General features: G+C 42.4%; 1 protein-coding gene across 6 annotated transcripts in view; it reads right to left on the reverse strand.

Moving 5' to 3' along the window:
* Window positions 1–22,026, reverse strand: part of GPM6B (glycoprotein M6B) — a 110,257-nt gene that overhangs the window by 17,662 nt on the left and 70,569 nt on the right. For 2 of the 6 annotated variants that reach the window (XM_050891537.1, XM_050891556.1), the window contains exons 1-2: window positions 13,872–13,932; window positions 6,304–6,423 (exon numbers count right to left, since the gene is read on the reverse strand). The exons of 1 other annotated variant lie outside the window; for it this stretch is intronic. In XM_050891537.1, the coding sequence (XP_050747494.1) occupies window positions 6,304–6,423; window positions 13,872–13,932 (181 nt within the window). Of the gene's footprint in view, window positions 1–6,303; window positions 6,424–13,871; window positions 13,933–22,026 lie in introns of those variants that run through there. 3 more of the 6 variants (XM_050891564.1, XM_050891581.1, XM_050891548.1) reach the window with 2 other exon arrangements.

Here is a 22,026-nt window from a genome sequence, read left to right on the forward strand (position 1 = left end):
TTGCTGTTCTGACAGATGAAGCAATGGGCACCATTTTTTCTCATCACTTACTTCCCGTAATTGTGTAACGGATTTTTAGAAATCCTGGCATGTTAGACACCTGTCCAGTTAATATGTGGTAGAAATTACATGGCATGTTCCACCACAGAACCACAATCGCTGTTGGCTTCAGCACCACAGCTCAGGGAGCACGTGTGGAGGAATTGTTTAACAAAAAGAAGGTTGCAAGAGACCCAAGGAAAGAAAAAGCACTCGATAACATCTTAAACGAAAGCACTAGATAACACCTTAAATGCAGCCATCATATGTAAATCAGGCTCATTATTACACATCCACTGGAGCCTGGTGTTGGGAGCATTACTCCCAATTCACAAATAACTGTAAGAGGAGAACTCAATACTTTACATTCACCTCCTGTTTCCCCAGTGCTGAAGATTACCCAATACCAAGTGTGCATAATACCATTGGTGTCCTCAACCACCACGGACCTTTGTCAGAAAATGAACTTTATGTCAATGGAAGCAAATGCCAATTTTACTTTCTGCCACCTACTGTATTTTTTAAAATCTCCATTCTGAATGGCTTATGCATGCTAGGATGTACATTTTCATACCTTGCAGCATGACTGACAGCTACGGGGGAAGCAGTGAGGGATGCGGGAATACACTAATACTCAGAAGCAAAAACAGAATTTACCACCTGCTTCCCTGTGTGAGAATAAGCCAGTAACTGGCAGTAAGATAACTTTACTTCTCACATTTATCACCCACACCAGCAGCCAAGGGTCAGTGGTAACAGTACAATAAGATAAAACATTTAATCTTAAAGGATAAGTTTAAAGCATGTGACAAATTTCTCTCCACACTTTAATAGGGTCACTAAAATAAAAAGGCTGTGTGTTAAATCACTTGGAATTCTTTGTTGAAGCTCTATCCTTACCTATTCCTGTTCATCTTAAATTTTACTGATTTACAAAACATGACACAAAGCTAAAACTTCTGTTATTAATTACAATAAATGCTCACTCACCACACTTTTGGATTAAGTACATTGAACAGACTAAATAAGTGATGAGCTCAAATAGAGAAAATCCTTTATTTTCCTCCCACAAAACTCTTAAAGCTCTTCCACAGAAAACTTCCTCTCAAGTTCAGCCTTCCCTAATTTTGCCTTTTTGTCCTCTCCAAATCAGAAGTTGCGACATTAACTTACACTGAAAACTAACTCTTCATAAGAGCCAGAAAACTTAATGTGAAGGTACTGTAGTCTAGCCAGATTGGTAATCTCCCCCCTGCATTCGCATCCCCCTCTCCCAGAGTTGTAAATCAATAAATAAAACTTCTTAGCCAGCATAAGATCTGTGATGGAGAAGACGTGACCTTTGGAGACCACAGCCATCAGGGCTGCCACAAAGGATGAGACTTGAAATCCAGCAAGATCACCGCTCTCATACTATACAGCATCTAGCACAAGATGCTTCATTCAAGTGAAACACAGTGAGATCTGGGGTAATCTGATTCACTCACTAAGTCTCATCCCAATCTCTACTATTTAAGAGCTACTCAACGAGCAGCTCCTTTCTGAAGGTTATCAGAATTAATTACAACTTCTCCAGATACTCTTGATACATATGTAAGATATTTGGTTTCAGCACTGCCATACAGCCAGTTCCCCACTTCTGAGAAGGTATTTATTGTCCATTATCAGTTTTAAGCTTGCCATCTTTAAACTTCATTAGATGCTTCCATATTCTTGTGTAGCACAGAACTAAAAGTCCTCGCTCATGCCTCCTGTGCTGGAAACCTGGGCGCAGAGAAACCAGGAGAACTGGTGCACACTAAGAATAAGCATCTCACAGCCTGGAAGCACCATTAGCAGAACCCTTTTTAAACCCACAAAGCACCAAGTATCTCTGTGGTACTGTATGAGTAATGATAATAAGCCGCTCCTAATACTCCGGCAAAAATACAGTAAGCATAGGTTTAAAATCAAGTGCATTTTTTTTCTAACATGATTAACAAAAAACCCCCCTTGCAGAGGTTATCAATGTTCATCAACAGAAAAAGCTAATTTTTTTCCTTTCACTAAAGAAAACATGATGTTCAAATTGGAGAAAAGTCTGTTTTACCAAGGCAAGATTTGTCTCTTCTGGATGTTGTTCAATGACACAGAGATGACTCTAAGAATAGACAGCAGTAAACATAACCCCCTTTTTTCTTCAAATCTCAGGCCCAAACCGGCACTTCTTATAGAAAAAAAATTTGCATTCCCACTGCAGGTATTAAACCTCTTTCATGCGAGGACAGATGATCCGAATGGTCTTTTACAGGCCTTATCTAATTTATCTTCTTCAAATTTATTGAAATACACACACTCCCCATCTATATCATTCCCAGCCTCTGCAAGGCTCATTAAGCTCACAGGTGTTCTGAAGGTGTCTTTTTCAGACAATGCAATCTATGAAATATGAATCACTACATCCATGCTCATTGCAAGCGCCCATCCCAGGCGTTTGCTGTGTGAGAGCAAGGAGTCAGACCTGCACGGGAAGAACGCCGCTGCCTCACGAGACACTGGGATGAGAGAATTGCTCTTGTCCAGCTTTATTGCTCTTGGACAAAGGTCAGGCAAAAGTTTGTTTATTTTAATTCATGTCTCCTCTGTTTTACTTTTGGCCCACGAAACAGTGGAAACCACAGCAGAAGAAAAATACCTAATTTATACTTTGGAAAAGGCATTACTTCAAACAGATTTATACGGGAATCCTTGACGATGGATATTTTTTAGCTATAAGCTGCTTCTGCAGAAAAAAAAAAAAATAAGTAGGTGATTTAAAAAGAGACTTTTCACATAATGAATAGCTCAAGCAGTACTGATATAAGCTTTGGCATTACTCCTCCTGGAGACTTGTTCTAGTGTTTTACTATCCAAAATAACCCTTGGGACTTTTGCACAGCCTGAGCACGTGGAAGGGCTCATTGACACGCAGAGCTCAAAGTGCAGACACACTGCACCAGCAAGGGTAGCCTCTGGTCCAAACTGTGGCTGTAACTCTCAGCTGACATATCAACAACTCTCTGCTCAACGTGCCTGAAGATGTTCCTCCTTTCTGCCCTCACCCTGACCTCCCTCCCCTTGCTTCACCTATTTTGGCCTTCTTGGAGAAACACTCAGTCGGGTCAACATGCAAGAATTGCTGCTTCAGTAGGTGCCAGCCCAGGTGATTATTTTGGACAAACTCAAGCCAAAGAGGTAAAACAGATGAAGTGATGGGCAGACTGCCAAAGATACTAAAATGCCTGAAGGTCCAGACAGGCTCCCTGGGGGAGGTCCAAAAGCACCGAAGCACTTCAGTCCCATGGGCTACTTCAGCAGTTCTGTGAAACCTTCTGTAAGGACATCTGGGCTTCCTAGATTCAACCATCCTCCACCTGTACTTGGCTGACACCATTTTTAAAGCTGACTTTACTTTAATCAAAGGTGAGTATCTTACCTGGAAGACTGGAGTTGAGACTCTTAGCTCCACCCTTCTGGCAGCTGTAACTCACCTCACTCTCCATCAGCCTTCAGCACTCATCGGGAGAGCAAGACTTTTGCCACACTGGATTTCAGCCACCGCTACTGACCGCTTCCCCAGTTGACTCCTCCCTAGCTACAAAGAAGCAAACAGAAACACAACCTCTCTCTCCCTAGAGCTAAGGGCCAAAAACAGTGTGTGTGGGGATTTCAGCCTGGCGGATCTAAGATTTAGAAGGTAAATTCTTCATTTCAGAGATAACCAAAGCTGCCAAGACCTTCCCAGACGTTTACCCAACTATGGAACTAGAGAAGCGGTAAGAAATGTGAACCACAACTGCAGAAGTCCTTTGCCCTGCAACAGCTTTCATGCAGGTATTTCCCCAGTTGAGTCCCCACCACACCATTTTCAAAATTCAAGCTTGCTTCAGTAAGGGAGCAGGCTGTTTCAGTGAGATACTCCACATTCGCATGCCCTCATGCGCTCACAAAGCAGCTGAAACATCTCCCAGCATCTGGGGGAAACAAGTTAAGGGGGGGGAAAGAAAGATTCCCATAAAGCAAACAACGCCCACCCAGCCTGGAAGAGTGCCGACAGCTAAGCTCACGTTAAACAACCACTGCTAAGTTTCTCTTACTAAAGAAAAAGATGGTACTTTGCTTCCTGGGAAAAAAACTGGTTTAGGCGTTTTGAAAGGCTCATTAAGCTTGCAGGTGTTCTGGGGATGTCTTGGCTCCAGCACCACAGTGAATATCCCATGCTGACTCTTCCCTTGTTGCTCAAGTGCCAGATTAAAGCTTAAAATGGGGAAGAGAGATCACGTCATACATGGAAACCCTGGCAGAAGAGGTGGATGCCACGAGGACTGCCACAGAGGTGCTCTCCTAGTGATGGCCATTCGGACACTTGACAGAGGAGGAGAAACATCCGTACTGCAAGGGCACCCAAGAAATAATGTGGCTTGTCAAAGAAACAGAGTTTATCTCAGCACAGTAGCCAATGCCACCCAGCAGCGGGGAGCTGTATGCCAGTACTGAAGGGAGGCATATTACAGCTGTGACTTGTGTTGTCACCGAAGTGACATTTTCCCTCCAATCTAAGGGAAAGGAGCAAAGACCAATATTTTCACTGTGGCTAATCCATCACTGGCAGATTGGTCTTAGTCAAGACCTGTTCAGAGTAGTTCCATTGCTGCCTAAAAACCTTTTAATTTCCTTAAGTGCAGCCATTTAAAGCACCTTCCCTTGAACTGGCATTTCTGGGCTATGTTGGTGGGGTTTTTTTTTACCCCATCAGCAAGAACCCTTTCATCTTCAACTCCTCCATGAAAGGCATCACATTTACCTGCATGTTATTTCAGGAAGATTCCCAAGGCAGCCTGAATAGGGTTCAGTTGCCTAAACAAGGGTTTCTAGCACCATTTTAGGTGCCAGACTCCCAGCTGCTGTGACAGAAGACTGTGTGTCTCCCTTGCGCCCTGGTTCATCTCTGCCAGCACATACAGACGTGTCTCATCACTGAGGACAGCTGAAGGGGCACAAGACCCTGATAACCAGGCACCTGGCCTGCTCCCTCCATGTCCTCCACAGCCCAGGAAGGCAGCATTCATAGTCTATCACTCCTTCCTGAAGCATTTCTCCCGTGTATAAAATATCCCATGTGCACTGATCTGAGGTTTGGGAACGTCTTCTGGCAGCACCGAGTCTGTCACCCAGGTCATTTATCATAAAATATGGCCAAAATGAACACTGATATTGAAGATGGAGATCATGATTTGCAACCTAAGTATTTGCAAAAAAAAAAAAACCAACCCCAAAACCCAAAACAAAACAAACCCAAACCATTCTGAAATACATAAACATTTGAATCCTAAAGAACAAAACCTGTGTGAAACAATAATGGAAAAGGGGAGGATTAGGCAGCAAGCTTTGGTGAATATTTCCCTGCAGTTGCTGTTGAAGTCTCTGATGCGGAGGCAGGCATCTCCAGCAAACAAGCTGTCAAGCAGGCTTCAGTCAGTCAGCTCCATACAGAGAAGAGGACTGCTGGATAGAGCTAGCTGCAAACGATATCTCTGAGCATTTATATCCTTTGCTGTGCTAACCCTCAGTCAGACTGGAATTTTCCAATGCAATCAATCGTGTGCTTGATTTCAGGTTCCTCTCTGAGATGCTTCAAAACTAAATTCCCCCCAAACTCTTAAAATGAAGCTTCAGGAAAACAAAATAGCATCTTTTGAGGACTCAAGCCAGATATCGAAAGGACAGGCATGTGGAATCACCACACAATTTTTAAAGCCTCAGCTGAAACCCTCATTTAGACTCTGATATACGCACTTACTGCTTCTAGCAAGGGAAAAATGCAAACAAAACCACAGAATATTGTCTAGGAAGTATATTGTAGGGGACCAGTGAATCAGATGTGCTGTCACTGCTTTAGTGTCAACTACTGCATTTGTGGCTGATCAGTTTGATAGATTCACCTGCATACAAAACCCATACTACGCCGTCTCATCTGTAAACAGTTTTGAAGCAATCGGGCAGCACAGTTAAAAGGGAGGTGTCCCTCACCACACATTATTGTCTTTCAAGCATTAGCAACCAAATTTAAATTTATGTCAAGTATTCATATGAAAGAACTATAGACTCCTTACAGCCTTAACAAACAAAACAAGAAAAATAGAAGAACATTTATCTTAAATTGTTAGGACTAGTGCAAAGCATTAGGTTTATGCTACTACCATTTCTGAACTTCTCCATTTCCCTTTCACCCAGCCCTTTATTTACCTTGAATCCCCAAAGGACTAATATTGCCTCTCAATGCTGGCACATGATGGTACCGGTGTGGCCTTGAACTCCTGTACATCCAGTGGTACCTGCCAATTTCCATTTCTGGTCTGGTGATCACTGCCAATTTTAGGTGGTAAAAAGTCAGTGTCACCAGCAAGGTTTAGGTCAGTACTTTCAGTCATTTAATTTTAAAAATAAGAGCCCAGAAAAACACGCTGTAGTTTCAGAAACAATATAAACTTACAAACCAAGGGAGGGGGTGAGAGGGACGATGGACAGGGAAACGCTCACACAGGTGTTAAGAAAGGTCGACTAGCTAAAACTCCACCTAGGATTTGAATTAAACACGTAAGGAAGGACTCTCTATTCCTTCCCCCCACCCACTCTCACATCTCCCTCTCTTTGTCCATGGCAAAGAGCTCTGCTCCAGAAGTAAAGGAAGACAAAATCATGCAAAACCATGTTACTTGTTTTTTTAAAAGACCCTAAATCTGTCAAAGAAAATGGTTATTGTCATGTGTAGAGGTAGGGCAAACACAGGAGTTTGCTCCATTACTTTCTTACATAAAAAAAGAAAAAAAAAGTGTCGTGGGCTTTATTTCACATAGGCTCTGCTCACGTACAAAAATCTGGACCAAGTATGTTAAAACACACTTGTTCCAGGTTTACAATGAAGGAGAGCAGTTATCCTTCTCCTCGTCTTTTCAGAAGACAAATGAAACTCAGCAACGAGACCCCACGCGCAGTAACACACCTGGCCCACTCACACACTCATCGTACGCTCATCGGCACAGGCTTCCGAGCCCCCTGAAAGAGGCCACTGGCAAAACAACATCAAACCACTTTTGAATCTACATGTCCCCCCTCGGCACGGCTATGGCTTTGTCAGGCTGTCAGTGCAAGACAGACAGATCTTTATTTGAAATGTACCAAAGTCCCACTCTGAGGGGGCTAAATGAAAAAGTAACTGTCATCTCCGGCCAAAATAAATCCGACTCAGCTGCATTTCAGCAGGTGGAGGAAGTGAAGGTGACGATGCTGAAAACCCATCTACTGTAGACTAGATCAGAGACAAGTTTTGGGGGGCAGGAGGAGTAGGAATGCCATCAATTTCTGGCCTGTGAGGGGCTAGGAAGGTCCTGGACCTGGTCCCTGTCTCATGTTGTTTTGCTGCTGGTGCAACGAGGACTTTGGCACAACTACGTTTACATACGTCAAGAAGAGAAAAAATCTTGGCCTCGAATCCAAATGTTGGATCTAGAGATTTGAAACAAGAATTTGTTTGTCTCCTACACTGCCAAATAAACTCCAATACTACAACAGTCTTTGGGGTTTGGGATGCAAACTTAGTATCAATGGCTCTCTAAAGGACACTTTGTGGCTTGGTATTTCTTCGCCCTTCTCCGCGACTCTCACACAAACCAGCAAGCAGGTATCAGGTACTATATTTTTCCTAAAAGACATCATTCCGTTTTGTACTGCTTACCCTTCCTTTTAAGAAAGGCAAGTTCCACATCTTATGAGCATAACCAAATTCAAAATGTGTTGAAAGTATTGTTCCAAAATGACTGTGTGTGCGGTCAGGATGGTACCATCTCCTTCTGCTTACACAGGAACAATCCTGTTCATGAGATTACAGGGAATGCCATAATAATTGAATTGGATACAAAATGGAAAAAAACATAATTCCTTGCTAGTACTGCATACTGTCTCCCCCCTCCCTCCCAACTGTCTGCTCCCTGCTTTTTTGAAGCTACTTACTGGACATTGGTAACAGATTCAGATTTAAAAATAAAGAAATAAAAACCAACCAGCTGCAAAGACTTCCGGGAAGAAAAAAATTCTTCATTTGCACTGCAGCAGCATCTAGACCAAACTCTTGGCACCAAAAGGATTTTATCCTACCAGGCCTGAACCCACAATTCAAGATTTCTCCTGCAGTGGCTACAAAAACAAAAAAACCCCACTTGCTCAGAGCAGCAGAGCAAGCAGCTGGCTTTCTCCCTTAGCCTGGGGGGACACTGGTGAAGTCACCACTGTTTGCTGTGGGACAAACATCAAACCCTGAAACATGGAGATAGCATGTAAACTTTGTAGCATCATTTCTGTAAGTGAAAACATTCTATGAAGTTGGGTTTATTTAATTAGCAATTTCTGGTTTTGCAATAACAGGGCTCCCTTCCTTAGGAGCCCGTTCAAACTCCATAAGGAATCTCAGTTTTTCCACTGCTCTGCAAAGAGCCACTTAGCAATGGCTGTTCGGTAGCCCTTACTGCATGCCTGGCACGACCTCCGACATTGAAGAGTATCTTTTGGTGACTTCGCTGGGACCCACCCAGGGCCCACTCATGCAAAATCACCACCAGGTCAAAAGCCCCACAGGCTTCAGTGGCATAACAACTACTGCACAAAGTACATATGAATTAGAGTTTAACTCTGTAGTTACGAGTTCCTTAGGAAAGGAAATAGGTTTAAATGACTTCTTTATCTTTTGCTTTTTGAGGAACTAACTACACTAACTGCATTCCCAGGTCTAGGTTACAATACCCTCCACCCACAGCCAGGCTCATACAGCTCGAGGCCTCCTGTCTGAACCAGGTTGTACTCGATCCTCAACAGACACAGCAGCTACAGAACTGACAATGTTTTCGTGTCACACCATGCAGGCACACCGATGGCGACTGTGGTGTTCAAGATTCATTGGGATGAATCATCTTGCACACCTGTAATAAAATTCCCAGTGCCCAACATCCTCACACTTGCTGCCTTTAGCATATGATTTCAGAGGAAGCAAACAGTTATGACATTCATCTGTCGCAGCTGACGAAGCAGTCCACAGGAGCAAAGCGAGGGTTGTCGTTTGGTCATTTATGATCTGGCGATCTGGTGATGAATACTGCATTAGGAGCAAGGCTGGCCAGAAAATGGGGAAGGGTCAGAGTAACCAAAGGGGACTCCCCCCCACCCCTCTTCGCTCCCCTCTTTAGCCCCTTTGTTCCCACTGCAGAGTCCATTATGCACATACAGTGCCATCTGGGTTTTTTCCCCCCTGTTACCATATCCTGTGGCACATATGTCTAGGTTTTCTGCCTTCATGAGGTCATTCAGACCAGTATGAGTATGTTCTCTGAGTGTTTTTCAACCCCCTCCTATTCAGAAACCAAATCCTATTCATTAAAACCTAAATCACTAAGCCTGCCAAATTATTATCCCCAGAATATCGCATGTCCCAGATTCTCCCTGGGCTGGACCTCTCTTCCTACAGTGGTATTCTTCAGGGACTTATACTTCAAGCAGTTATTGTTTTCAGGGGATCTGAAACACCAATAAACTACTTGAAACGGGAAAAAATATGCAGTATACTAAAAATCTTGAAACGGCTTGGCAGCTCTGGTATCACTGTGAGCCTAACATTAAGGGGGTACATTTGAAAATTTTTGTTAATAACCATAACACGTATATGAAAAAAGACCATTTTTTTCAATTTGCTGTAATGAAAAATACATCTATCTGTGATGCATCAAAATATCAAGCTCATTGTGTAAAAAGAACTTCACTAAAAGTGAAATAAACTGCACATTAATTCAATCCTTTCTCACGTTGCACTTTAGCAACTTCGTTTACACTATTGCACACAGTTGTACAGTTGTGTTTAAGGGAAGTATTTTCTTTCTATTTTTGACCAGCATATACTTGTCTATTTAGAGTTCAAAAGCGGAAAGATCGCTTCATATACAACTAAAATAATAAAGCTTACAGCCATCCCTGAGCACGAGGTCTTCTTTCATAGAAAGCACATTAGTAGGGAAGAGCCAATTAAAAGGAACCTTTGGTACAGCTGCTCAGGCTGGTTTGCATTATTCCTCAGCACAGCATATGCCATTTGAACATCATATGCATTCATACAAGGACACTATATCCCAGTGTAATGGCTTTCTTCCATCCTCCCATGTGTAATTGGTGAATTCACCATGGTCATCCACAGTTGGGTTTTATTTTGTTTTGTTTTTTGGATTTTGCAACTTGGTAGTATTTCTCATAGTTAAATGAAAAGGGAAACTTCTTGTCTCTGTTAATGTGTATCACGATCTATATTCTTCACTGCTGATGCAAAATGGCATTTCGTTTTTCTTATTTATTCCACCTCAGTAAATCTGCCTGCCCAGTCCTCACATTTTGATTTAATTTAATGCCTGCAAGATAAACCCTGTCATTTGTAATAATTTGTAAACCTTCATCTTTAAAATGCATCCAATCTGTCCTGCAGCCCTGTAAAGTATCTGTTAAACATTTTGCTTCAGCTTGCTCATGGTGTTCTCCTCTGATAAGGGCTGCTGATATGCTGCTGATATGCAGTATAAAGCTGACTTACTTCTTATCTCCATCAACATGGGTGTTGTTCCATTTCCAATTAAAAAAACTGGGGCAGCAGCCACTCATCTGGGTGCAGAGAAACAAATGTCTGATAAACACTGAATCCATCCGCTGGGTAATATCACTGCCTGCATCAGGCAGGGGATTCATGGAAATATAAAATAAAACTGGAATTCATATACAATTTAGCAAACTTTAAAAATCTAAGTAAGATCAATCATTTTCATTTCTCAATCAGTAATTACTCATACAGCACATTAGCTTGTGTAAATTGGCTCAGATACACTGCAATCCAAAATAGCTGGCCATCACATTTGCCACAGGGATGGGAAACACAAACCAGTACCTACGCGACACCACTGTTCAGATCTGACTGAATTGAGATCTTACGTGCTCAAACTGAAAATTGATCTTGCTGCTCATCCCGAGTGCTCGAGCAGTATTGCTCTCCAGCATTCTCCCAAGTACGGCAAGCCCTGTATATAGACAGCATGTAGTCCTAGCCCAACTTCCTCCAAGTATTTATTCTATACAACTAGAGTACATCATTGAGGAGGTCCTTGCATTAAAAAACACAACCCAGAAACCTGTAGTTTAAAATTCTGGTAAAGGGAAAAAAACTCTTAGCTTAAAAGTACAATTTGCTACTAGTTAAATGCAGATACTTTCCCCAGAACTTGGCAGTGCAAAGCATACTGTGTGTGAACCTGAATACCCAAAGTGAAATGCTCAGGATCTTCTCTTGCTCAGTCTTAGCCATAGCGACATCCCCCAAACCCCTTCAGACGTTGGTTTATCTCCCTGGACTTTGCAATTCATTTCTGGAAGGATGAGTTAAAAGACTTTGTGATAGCACTTCAATTGCTTCAAGCTGTGGCGGTTGCCTTGCAATCACTGGATCTAGGGCATCTCCTAAAGGACAGCCATTACAGTAAGTCCAGGTGGGATCTTAGAGAAGAAGCAAATGTTGCAAGCCTGGCAAGCATGTAAGGCATAGCAAGCAGGAGATCCAGTCCAGACAGTAAACGGACACATTTTTGAAGGGGTCAGCTTCTGTTTTATACCCCAAAATGAAGCAGCAGCATTTTCCTGGAAGTTGCTTCACACAGAGAAAAAGCTCATTTTTCTCCATGAGAGCTGCTGGTGAAAGGGCCCTTTTGAAAAACCCTGCCATTTCAGAGGTACCTGATGCCTGCTGAGCCCATCTAAAAACCTGACTAGGCTCGACAGCCTTAGCACTTTGGAAAATCTGCCCCTCAAAACCGAATATGCCTCCTACATCACCGCTTCATGGCGGTAACTTTGCAGGGGGAGCTGGGCTATTTATTTCGCTATTGAAACTAGGAGCAGGACTGCTTCAGCTTTCTGCATTTTAATTCACTGTGAAACATATTGGGAATTTAAGTGAATAGAAATAAAGAGCATAATGTGAGAGACCATGTGTTACTTTCAGAAATGAGGGAACTGGCAAGAACAAAGCCTTGAAGTGTTACATACACATACCTATGTAACAGACCCAAAGTATAAAATTATCACAGAAAACCTAGGAAATGGTGGTAAAATTAAGATAGGAAGTTCCCCTGCTTGCATCCTATGAAAGCAACAGATCAACCACCTTGACTTGGTAACAGATTTACTGTTCTACATGTTGTGCTTTCATCCTTGCCAAAATAAAAGGGAAACCATAAACTCATCATAAACACACTCAGCAACACATTTCGTTTTGCACAGCTGCTAATGCATACGGATAACTTTCTTTGGTGTTTATTGTACATGAGTTCTATCAGTTTAAAAGAAACTCATCAATCAGAAGAAAAAATTGCTGTAATTTTTGAAGAATGATCTATGAGTTCAAGGTGGTTTTACAGTCAAGGTATTTAGGACATTTTGTACATTAATTACTCAAAATCTGCAGCGAGGTGGGTTATTGTCCACATACACTAATGGCTTTCAGAGTTTAATCTCTCATCAGTGGACCTCCTTTTGTGGAATCCCTAAGGGATTAAGCAGTACTATGTCTAATCACTTGACCAATTTCATTTACTTGAAACTGAAGCTAGGTTTGAATTATACACAGTATATAGGAGGAATCAGATTCAAAGTAGGAAAACAAAATCTGGTACCGGACAGTACTGGGATTATGTTCATATCTGAACTGTTTAACAATAAATGAAACAATTCTACTTGGGGAAATGTGTTAGTTGTGCATCAGCTGCTTATGCCTATGAGATACTCAGATTGCTTATAAATGACACACAAAAGGTTCAAAAGTATACTACGACTCATGTAAAAAGGCAGTGGAAGTGTTAATAATTTTGTTACTGCTGTATCATTTAGCAGAAAAATATTGCTATGATTTGTACAGTAGTCTGCTACACTGAAGAGGGACATTTATTTGGCATGAATTATACGATGCAGAAACAAAACATCCTTTGCTAGTTGAATTTACCCTCTGAAGTTCAGCACTCCAGACCAAATAAATCACCTGTAAGGCTGGGATGGATGAAGCACCTCTCCTTCTGCGCTGCCGACTCCCTACCGCAGAACTACTACCATGGAATTGTTCTCTCCATTAAGCAGCAATTCTCGGTGATTAACACATCCTGAAATCTAATGTTGTGAAACTCATTGCATTACTCCCCATTATCATAGCGCAGGCAGATCTCTACAAAAGCAAAATTTGCCAGACGACACCACAGAAAAGGAATTTAAAAATAAGAGTAGCATTTGGCATCAAGCTAAATACACGAAGGTTGTGTGATATTATAATCTATTCTATGTTATTATAACCTAGGTCTCCCACACTGCATTGCAAACCCTTGCTACATGGCTAGTCTTGATGAAAACACCAGATTATGGCTCTGAAAACGACATGCAAACACACAGACACACGCTACCTCTGTAAACCAAATTCACCAAAATCCATCAAAGATGCAGCAATAACAAGACTTCTTTCGCAAACATAATTTTGGGTAGGGTTAGGACAGATTCAGAGCAAATACAGATACAGACAGAGAGATTGTTGCTCTATTAATTTGTTGTCAAGCCATGCAGGAAAGGATGGCTGAAAGCCCGAAGATGCAGTAATGATTGTTTAAGAGCTATTCGAAAAAGTGACAAAACTGGCCTAAACCTCTTTAAGCCCCCTGAATGAAAAGATTTAAACAGGCTATTGTTAGACCCCTGGGTACCTTTTTTCTCTTGGCTTTGTTCTGCATTTTCCTCCGCTGCAGTTTCCATGGCTGGCTTCATACCATCCACCAAAAATGCCGCCCCCCCCTCCCCCCCCAGCAAGCACTTTTTCTCTTCGCCTCCTTTCTCACTCCCTTCCGTCTCCTATTTACGGCGGTGGTGATTGAGCGGCTCTGTTCTCCCCTACAGTAGATTACAGTCCTTTCCAAAACGCCAGAAAAGTCTTGTCAGCTTCAATTTCGCTCTGCTGACTGGTCCACGAGGAGCCGTGCCAGCGAGCGCTCAGCCATACGTCACCGCGGTCCCCAGCTATAAAATAGCCATCCTGCGCCCGACCGTGCCCCGGCTTGCAGCGTCGTGGGGACCGGCATCACCAGCTCGCGCCCCCTTCCCCTTGCCCTCCGCTCTCCCCCTTTTTCCCCCTGTCTCCCAAGGCTCCCGACGAATGTTAATCAATTCTCTCAGCGATGAATGGATTGGCGACATTGGGAGGGGAGATGCGGGCGAGAAAGAAAGGAGCCCCCCGGCCGCTGTGGGGCGAGCCCCCTGGCCGCTGTCTCTAAGGGGAGTGCACGCCGGCACACAATCGCAAGGCTCCCTTTCCCATGGGATCTCGTTATTATGCTTCGCATTTTGATTTATTCCACATGCCCTCTGCTCTTTCAAGGGGCGGGGGGTGATGGGTCTGTTCTCTCTGTTTGCTTTCTTTGCCGAGTAAGTTCCGCTCACCCACAGCAAAAGACTGTGAGAGAAGCATAAAAGAAAAGTGGGCATATATATATATATGTACATGGAAAATCTGAATTCTTTCTCTGACTAGCAAGCACGATGGAAAAAAAAGCACAAAAAAATCCAAGCAAGCAGAAAGGAAGCAAGCTCAAGTGACCTAAAATGCACGTGCAATACTTTAAAGGATAAAATGTTTAAGAAAACACAGCCTGGGTTTTAAAAGAATGTCTGCCATTAGAGACCTAAAGCCATGCTTAGAAGTGAGTGCAGAGTTGCTGTTAAGCATATGTTTGATCGCTCCCCTGAATCCAGACAGACTGCAGCACGTTCTAACAAGCTGTACTAACCTGGCTCTGGGAGCAACAAAACCAGGACATGTCTACGTTGCACTGCATGAGGTGACTTTAGGTGTCCCCAGCCCGCTCTGAGCGGCCCCGTGCTGTGGAGCAACAGAGCAGGGCAACACCACATAGGGGTATTATTCACTTTCCAAACTCCAAGATAACTGACGTACTTAAGGCTGTACTGTACTGAGGCTAATTAACCTTGCCTATCACTTTGCTTGTCTCAATGGCCTCACAGTGCGCCACACTGCACAGGGCAGACATGCCCAAAGGCACTCCTTTTTGTGTGTAGGATGATGGAGCAACCATGGAGTAATGGCCTTTGTGGTCTGGCAGGCTTCGCTGGTCCAGCCACCGCAGCCAATTCTGCAGGCTGCAAAGATGCCTAGCAGATTCAGCGAATGCTGGGGATGTTAAAACCTACACGCTGCATGTTCCATATAACAGATTCAACCAGGAGAGTGGGAAGAGGGAAGCAGTCCAAAGATTTGTAGCTGCAATTCAGCCTCTTCTGGTTAAAGTTACTACACCCACAATTTTGCTGTGCATTTTTATTTCTATAGATGCCTAGAGAAAAGCACAAAAGAACTTAGACCCAACCTTTCAAGAAAGTTCCCTTCTCTTGCAAGAAATCAGTGCACAAATCCTCTTCTCTCACCACGGTCACCATAGTTGTTTTTTTGCTTTGGGCATTACTGCTCAGACACATGCTTCAGCCCAGCTGCCAAGAAGTCTTAGACTTATCCTAAAGTTTCATATCACAGCATCAAAACTTGATGTCAAACATTTGCCTAAAAAGCTTTCTTGGAGTCCAAGAAAAGTCTGCAGTTGAAGCTCCCACCTCAGCAGACCTTTTTACAAGCAGGATGAAGTTAACTTGTAGAGGAGATGAAGTCTCCTTAGGAACCAACGTGAGGCAATGGGTTGGGTTCCTGAAGGCAATCAAATCAGCAGCCCCAGCAGAGACCTCAACCCAGGTGCAAGGTGTATTTCTCCGATCTCCTTCTCCAATGCCCACACAGCAGTCCATACACGTATTGAAATCCCTGCCCAGCAAGACCATGTACTGCAAACGCACTCCCTCAAGGAAGCAGCTGAAAGCTGAAACTGTAGGTGATGTGTTTGCTGTATTCTTTTAACTATTAGTAAAAGTTGTTCAAATCCCACAGTCAAGAAAGGGATTCTTTACATTTGGGATAATGATTATACAAAGAAAATGTTCTACAAGGAGTGGTTTTTTCCCCATTTAACATCAGTAAGATTGAAAATCCATAGCAAACGCACCCTACTTGCTGAAAGTCACACAAATTTTAGTCATTGGTCAAAACAGTTGATTGCCTCTGACATTAAAATTCCCTTCTTGCAACTTCCCATTGTTCAGTTGGTACTTCTGCTCACTGCTGTCATAGTCTAGATCTCAGTTTCTTAATGATCTTTGCTTACTTTGGAAGGTTTAAAAGGTCGAAACCTCTCTTCTGACTACCCCAAGTTACAAAAGGTCTGTTCAAAAGCTAATTCAAGTGGTATAATATTAATGCACTTATCAGTATAAATACACAGAAAATACAAACGTCATCTGGAATTTCCTTTCTTTAAACAGAAAATACATTAGACAGAACCTTTGGTTACAGACTGTCCCCGGAGAAAACCCACTAACGAAGCCCTCCACTCTGTATCAGTGAGACCTACTCCTTCAAACAGCTGCATGCTTTCCTGCTGGCAAGTAGATTTTGTTAGGCAGGCTCAGAATTTCAGAGCAGCTGTTTTACAAACACAAAACTAACAGGCTAGGAGACTATTTCCCCTACTTTCTCCCAGGATAACCCCTTCCTGAAACGAGCAATGAATAAGTCAGTGCACAATACCAGAATCAACTTCACAAGAGCCTGAACTGAAGACTTCAGAAGCCATCAATCCCAACTATTCAAAAGCATTAATTTTACCTACTAAATCATCAAGCTTCAAGTGATGCATGAAAGTTCTCCCTCCTCCCTTCTTACTACTTTCCAGATTGCTGTAACATATGATGGGTTTTAAGCATTTATCATCTTCAGTCACTTCTTAATCTTCAAACCTCTGTCCCATCATTGATAAACACAGCAGATAATACAAACTATATGCTATTTCATGCAGTGCTAACATGGGTGCCGATCTTGCACTTTGAGCATTATCTCAGCCAGCAAGTTGTCTCATCCAATGCTCCCTCCCTTAATCAGATACATCCTTTTCATAATATGTGATGAGACTGGAAGACATCAAGTCTATGCCTATGACAACACGGCAAAAGACAAAGCCACAAAGGCAGAAATTACAAAAAATTCTTTAAAGACTGATATTCAGCAAAAACCTGCTGTACAGACCAGGCTGATTTAGATAACTACCAACCAGGGAAGGCGGCTAGTTACATTTCAGGAGTTCAGGCCAGCATTTTATTTGCAGACCAAAATAAAAATGAAAATGAGGAGAGGGGCTGAGCAGTAAGGGTTTCTGCTGCTAAAGCACAGCTCTGAGTCTACAGCAACCTCAGGATGAACAGCAGTGGAGCAAAGTATGTGAAGGCACTGCAGACTAAGTCACATTCACTGCAAAATAGTTTTAAAAAAAGAGGTTTTAATCTATTTTATCTAGGTTTTAAAAAAACATTTAGTAATTTTGCTCAGTCAAGTAAAATGGCACAATTGCACAAGTTAAAAAAGGTATTAAAAACCCAATTCTGTTCATGTGCCAATTCCTTTTGAACATCTATCTTTAATGTCACTGAATCTAGTTTACATTCCTGAAGGCTGAGGAGCCCTATCATAAGCTACAGTAAATTCTTCACAAGCTTTCAGGAGATGTATACACACTTGCCATTTCTACAAAGGCTTCACAGAGCTGTAACGAAGAGTGTTCTCACATACTTCAAGAGCAATCTGAGATTAGCCTATGAGATCCGAGACTCAAAAGTTAAAATACAGAGACTGTCCCTCAAACAAGACTGACATGTGTTCCAAAAAACTAATTTTAAAGATAACTTGTAGAATACTTTTTTTTTTTTAAGGAAATATGCAAAAATATTCAAGAGAAAGAACAAATACACATGCAGTCACTTGGTGTGTCTCTCAACGTAATTGCTTATGTTCAGACCAGCTTTAGACCAGTTACCTAAGACTTGAGTATAAAACCCAATCTGAATGCCTATGCAAAAGCAGGCAAATTTTCCATGTGGATAAAATCAAAGCATGACAACAAGCTTTTAGTTGTACAGCAGTCACATACCTGGGCAAGTACTTTAAAAAAAATCTGGGCCTCGTTCTTTCAGACATGCTAAATTACTAGGAAAATTAATTCCAAATTAATGAACAAATAACAATGGAAAAAACCTGCACTTCTACCACCGTATAAAATAGAGACTACTAAAAAATATGAGTCTACACTGCACTTAGGTATCCTAATCTTGGATTTCTGTAGAAAGGGCAAAACTAAAGGCTTAAGCGTGGATAGTGGTTATCTTTGCAGCCAAAGAAAATCACTGAGCTAACTGACGCAGGTAAGTCCAGGAGGGTGAGCAGACCTTAACAGTGTGAAGGCGCCAATCCTGTGACCCCCTTAATAAAGCCACAGGAAGACGGCAATACCCGCTGCCAAGCTAAATGCCTGGTGGCAAGCAGGCAGGCAAAGCAGACGTCGTTCAGTTGTTGGGTTTCATACATTTCTCTGGCCAGCCTGCTAGCTTCCAGCTGGACCACTGCTTTAGTCCACTGCAGTCACAGCCACTGGCGAGAATCAAAGGCAATAAACAGCCTAAATCCAGAACATACACGGATGGCTAACATTTATTTGGAACATAAAGGGGAAAAAAAAAAATGCCTTAAAGAGTGAATAGATGGTTCTGTACAGCTTTTCCAGTAGCTAAGTCTCATCAAGTCCTAGTCTTAAAGACGACTCAAATGGCAGAGATGTGAAAGCTACCAAAGAAAAGAGCCTGAAGAATAATCAAAGTCGAAACGAAAGCAAAAGTTGATGATGTTCTTAAGCAGCTGGGAGGTCCATTTCTGCTTATGAAAGGCAGTCAACAGCACAGAAGTAATTAAAAAAACGCTAGATATTATTTCTTTATCCTAACTAATGGCTTCAGTAAGGTTTTCCTGGGTGTAAGAAACTTGTATTTAAAAAACAGACCTGGGGAAAATAATTCAGAACCCTGACAGACAGAACACGGGAATCTCAACCATGCCAAAGACTTCCGAGGAAAAGCAGTAAAAATGAAAACAAAATAGGCTACGTTTGAAACTGAGCTGGAAGCAACATCACCTCCTGCACCCTGCTCCTGCGAGGCTGCCTGGAGTAGCACCATGCTCTTGGCAAGCCAGAAAGAAATATGCTGACAAACTGGAGCCCATTTATACTGCAGCTGAAAGAGCATGGAAATATAGGAAACAAAAGCAAAGACATCTTAGCATCTACCCCAGAAGTAGCTTTCATTCAGCAAGCAACATTCAGAGCACTAGCCCCAATGGTCATCTTCAGCTTCTACTCCAGCTCAACAATTTTATGGCAATATGTAGAGTTTCCTACAAGTGTAATGCGTGGCAAGTTTCAAATGTTTTAAATTTAAAATCAGGCATCAAAACAAGGCTTTGAGTTACCCAGTCTTATATACATTTTCTGTTCAGCAGTGGCAACATCGTCACATATATGACTAATACATGAAGCCTTTCAACAGTGCTTCTAATGCTCCATGATTTTAAGGGCTAGGTTCTTGATTTTGGCACACATAACCACTTTATTTTGCTCTCTCTCTGTCACCTTCACAACTGAGAGGAGATTTTCAGCTGTCATGCTTGTGTCTCCATCCCTGTGCCTCAAGTCACGCATTCGGCAGCAGCAGGAACGCTGCAGTGCAGCAGGAAAATGATACGCTCAGGTCTTTTGTCTTCGTTCCCTTAATTCTGTACCTTGAAGACAATCCAACCTACTTAGCTTTTGCTATGAACCCTCTTCTCCAATATTGTTGCAAAAGCCTACTGCCATCTCAGAAGACTAACAAGAGTTCCTAAATACTTGGACATACTGAAATAGCATCCTAGATATTTATGTCGCACTTGCTAGCACTTAAGTAGAAGTGCCTCTTGTACGTGTAGAAGAGCTATCTCTGCCAGAGTTTTAGAAGGCTACAAAGGTATCATTATAATACACTCCTGCTAATACAGCTGTTTAGTCTCAAAACACATGAAGAGTTTGAGACAGGATTGGTATTGGGAGGCTACCTGTTGAATTTTTTTCTCTATCTATCTATAAATAAATCTAAACTTCACTGAGTTCAGCCTTGACACAAACTTATTATTCTGCTCCACAAAGTAAGATTTAATCAGACAATCCTGTGTCAACTTTACATCCAGTTCTGATTTTCAAAATTGCCCTCCCACTCTTCGCATAGACTTCAGCATCCCACCTACAATCTCTCATCTATTCAGTACTCGTTTTGTTCTTCAGTCTTGGCCTCAGTCCAGTCTTTTCACAAAGCGTGGAAATAAGCAGGGGAATATAAAGAAGTACAAAACCCTACAGCTCCCCAAAAAGAAACCAGGGGCACTATTATAAAAAAGTACCCCACACTGGAGGGGCATGGGGAGAAACAGGGATGAAGACTCCTCCTGAATTTCATGAGGGATTCCATGCATAAATCATAGATATAGATGTGTGTGTGTATACATATGCTGAAAATGTGTGTGTGTGTATATGCATGTACATGAAGAAAACATATGCATATGATTATATACGTATTTTTATTGAGCAGAAAACCTTATCAGCATCATCAGAACCACAATGAGGAATGCAAACTAACTTGTAGAGTCATGCAATAGGTATTAAGTTTGATAGTGAAAGCACAACTAAGCACCATCCCAGTGCTACTGCCTCCTCCAGCTCAACATTTTGGGGCTGAGAACCAAGTTACCCAGCGTCAGACTGGAGTCTGCGGCAGAGCTAAATCACGCAGCGAGAGCACCGTTTCTTAGGCACCATTATCTGCTCACCTCAATATCCTGGGTTGAAAGGCTGGCCCCACCAACGCTAAGCTCAGCTGTACGTTGCTCCAAGACCCACTCATGGATTACAGTGCAGTTGTGTGTCAACGTTTTGAAAAGCCCATGTAATTCGGCAGTCAAAATGTTGACTTAAAAGAAAGCATCAAAATAATGATTGGTACAAGGTACCGAAATTAATTGTTTAAAGTTTCAGCACCTTGTAAGTCACCATTACTGTAGCTCTTTCCCTGATACTGAAAATTTCCATTCCAGTGTAATTAAACTGTACTTTGGGAAAGATCCTGGACCGGTTCTGTCATGCAGCCCTGGACTGCCTGTTGAATTGCAAATATAGTTTCTGTTCACACACAAGACACTAGTCATGAAATCCTCAGTTAAGACACTAACGAAAGGGTCCCCAATTAATCATTGTATTCTTTGCAAGAGCAGATATCCTCATTAGGAAAGCGGCAGGACATTAACAAGTTCCACTTTGAGGGTGTCCAATTAACTCATCGGCTAAATATGTGCCAGGCAACTTCGACCAGCCTAGCTTTTCCAGTCCCCTCTTTCTAGCTGCATCAATTGGGATCCCAGTCATGTATAAAGTAGCGGTTCTTTCTGCACTTTACAATGCCTTTGAGAACGCCGCTGGTGGACAACAAACAACGGCCGCTGGAGTGTTTAACAGGTCTTTCACTCGCGCCCATAAAAAGTTAAGTGTGCACTCACGGAGTTCAGTGCAACTAAAAAAAAAAACCCACCCTCTACCTTATAAATAGGGAATGACTTAACCTGCCAAAAACGAGCATGGTTGGAGCTCCGTCTGGATCATGTCACGCCTCGATTTTTGCTGAACCTCAGCAGTGGGTGATCCTGCATACAAAGCGAGCTCCGAGACAAAAGCGCTATAGGGTGAGTTAAGGACAAAGTAGCAGCTTTCAGCCTGGATTCCCAGATAGGCTGTCAAGTAAAATCCCTTGCCAGGGCAGGATTATTCCCTGGAGTATACATTTCCAACACTTTGTCTTGCCTAATTTTTTAAGTGTCTCAAGCTTGGAGCCTTTCATTCG

The sequence above is a fragment of the Gymnogyps californianus genome, chromosome 1 (genome assembly GCF_018139145.2).
Source record: "Gymnogyps californianus isolate 813 chromosome 1, ASM1813914v2, whole genome shotgun sequence".
NCBI classification, from domain to species: domain Eukaryota; kingdom Metazoa; phylum Chordata; class Aves; order Accipitriformes; family Cathartidae; genus Gymnogyps; species Gymnogyps californianus.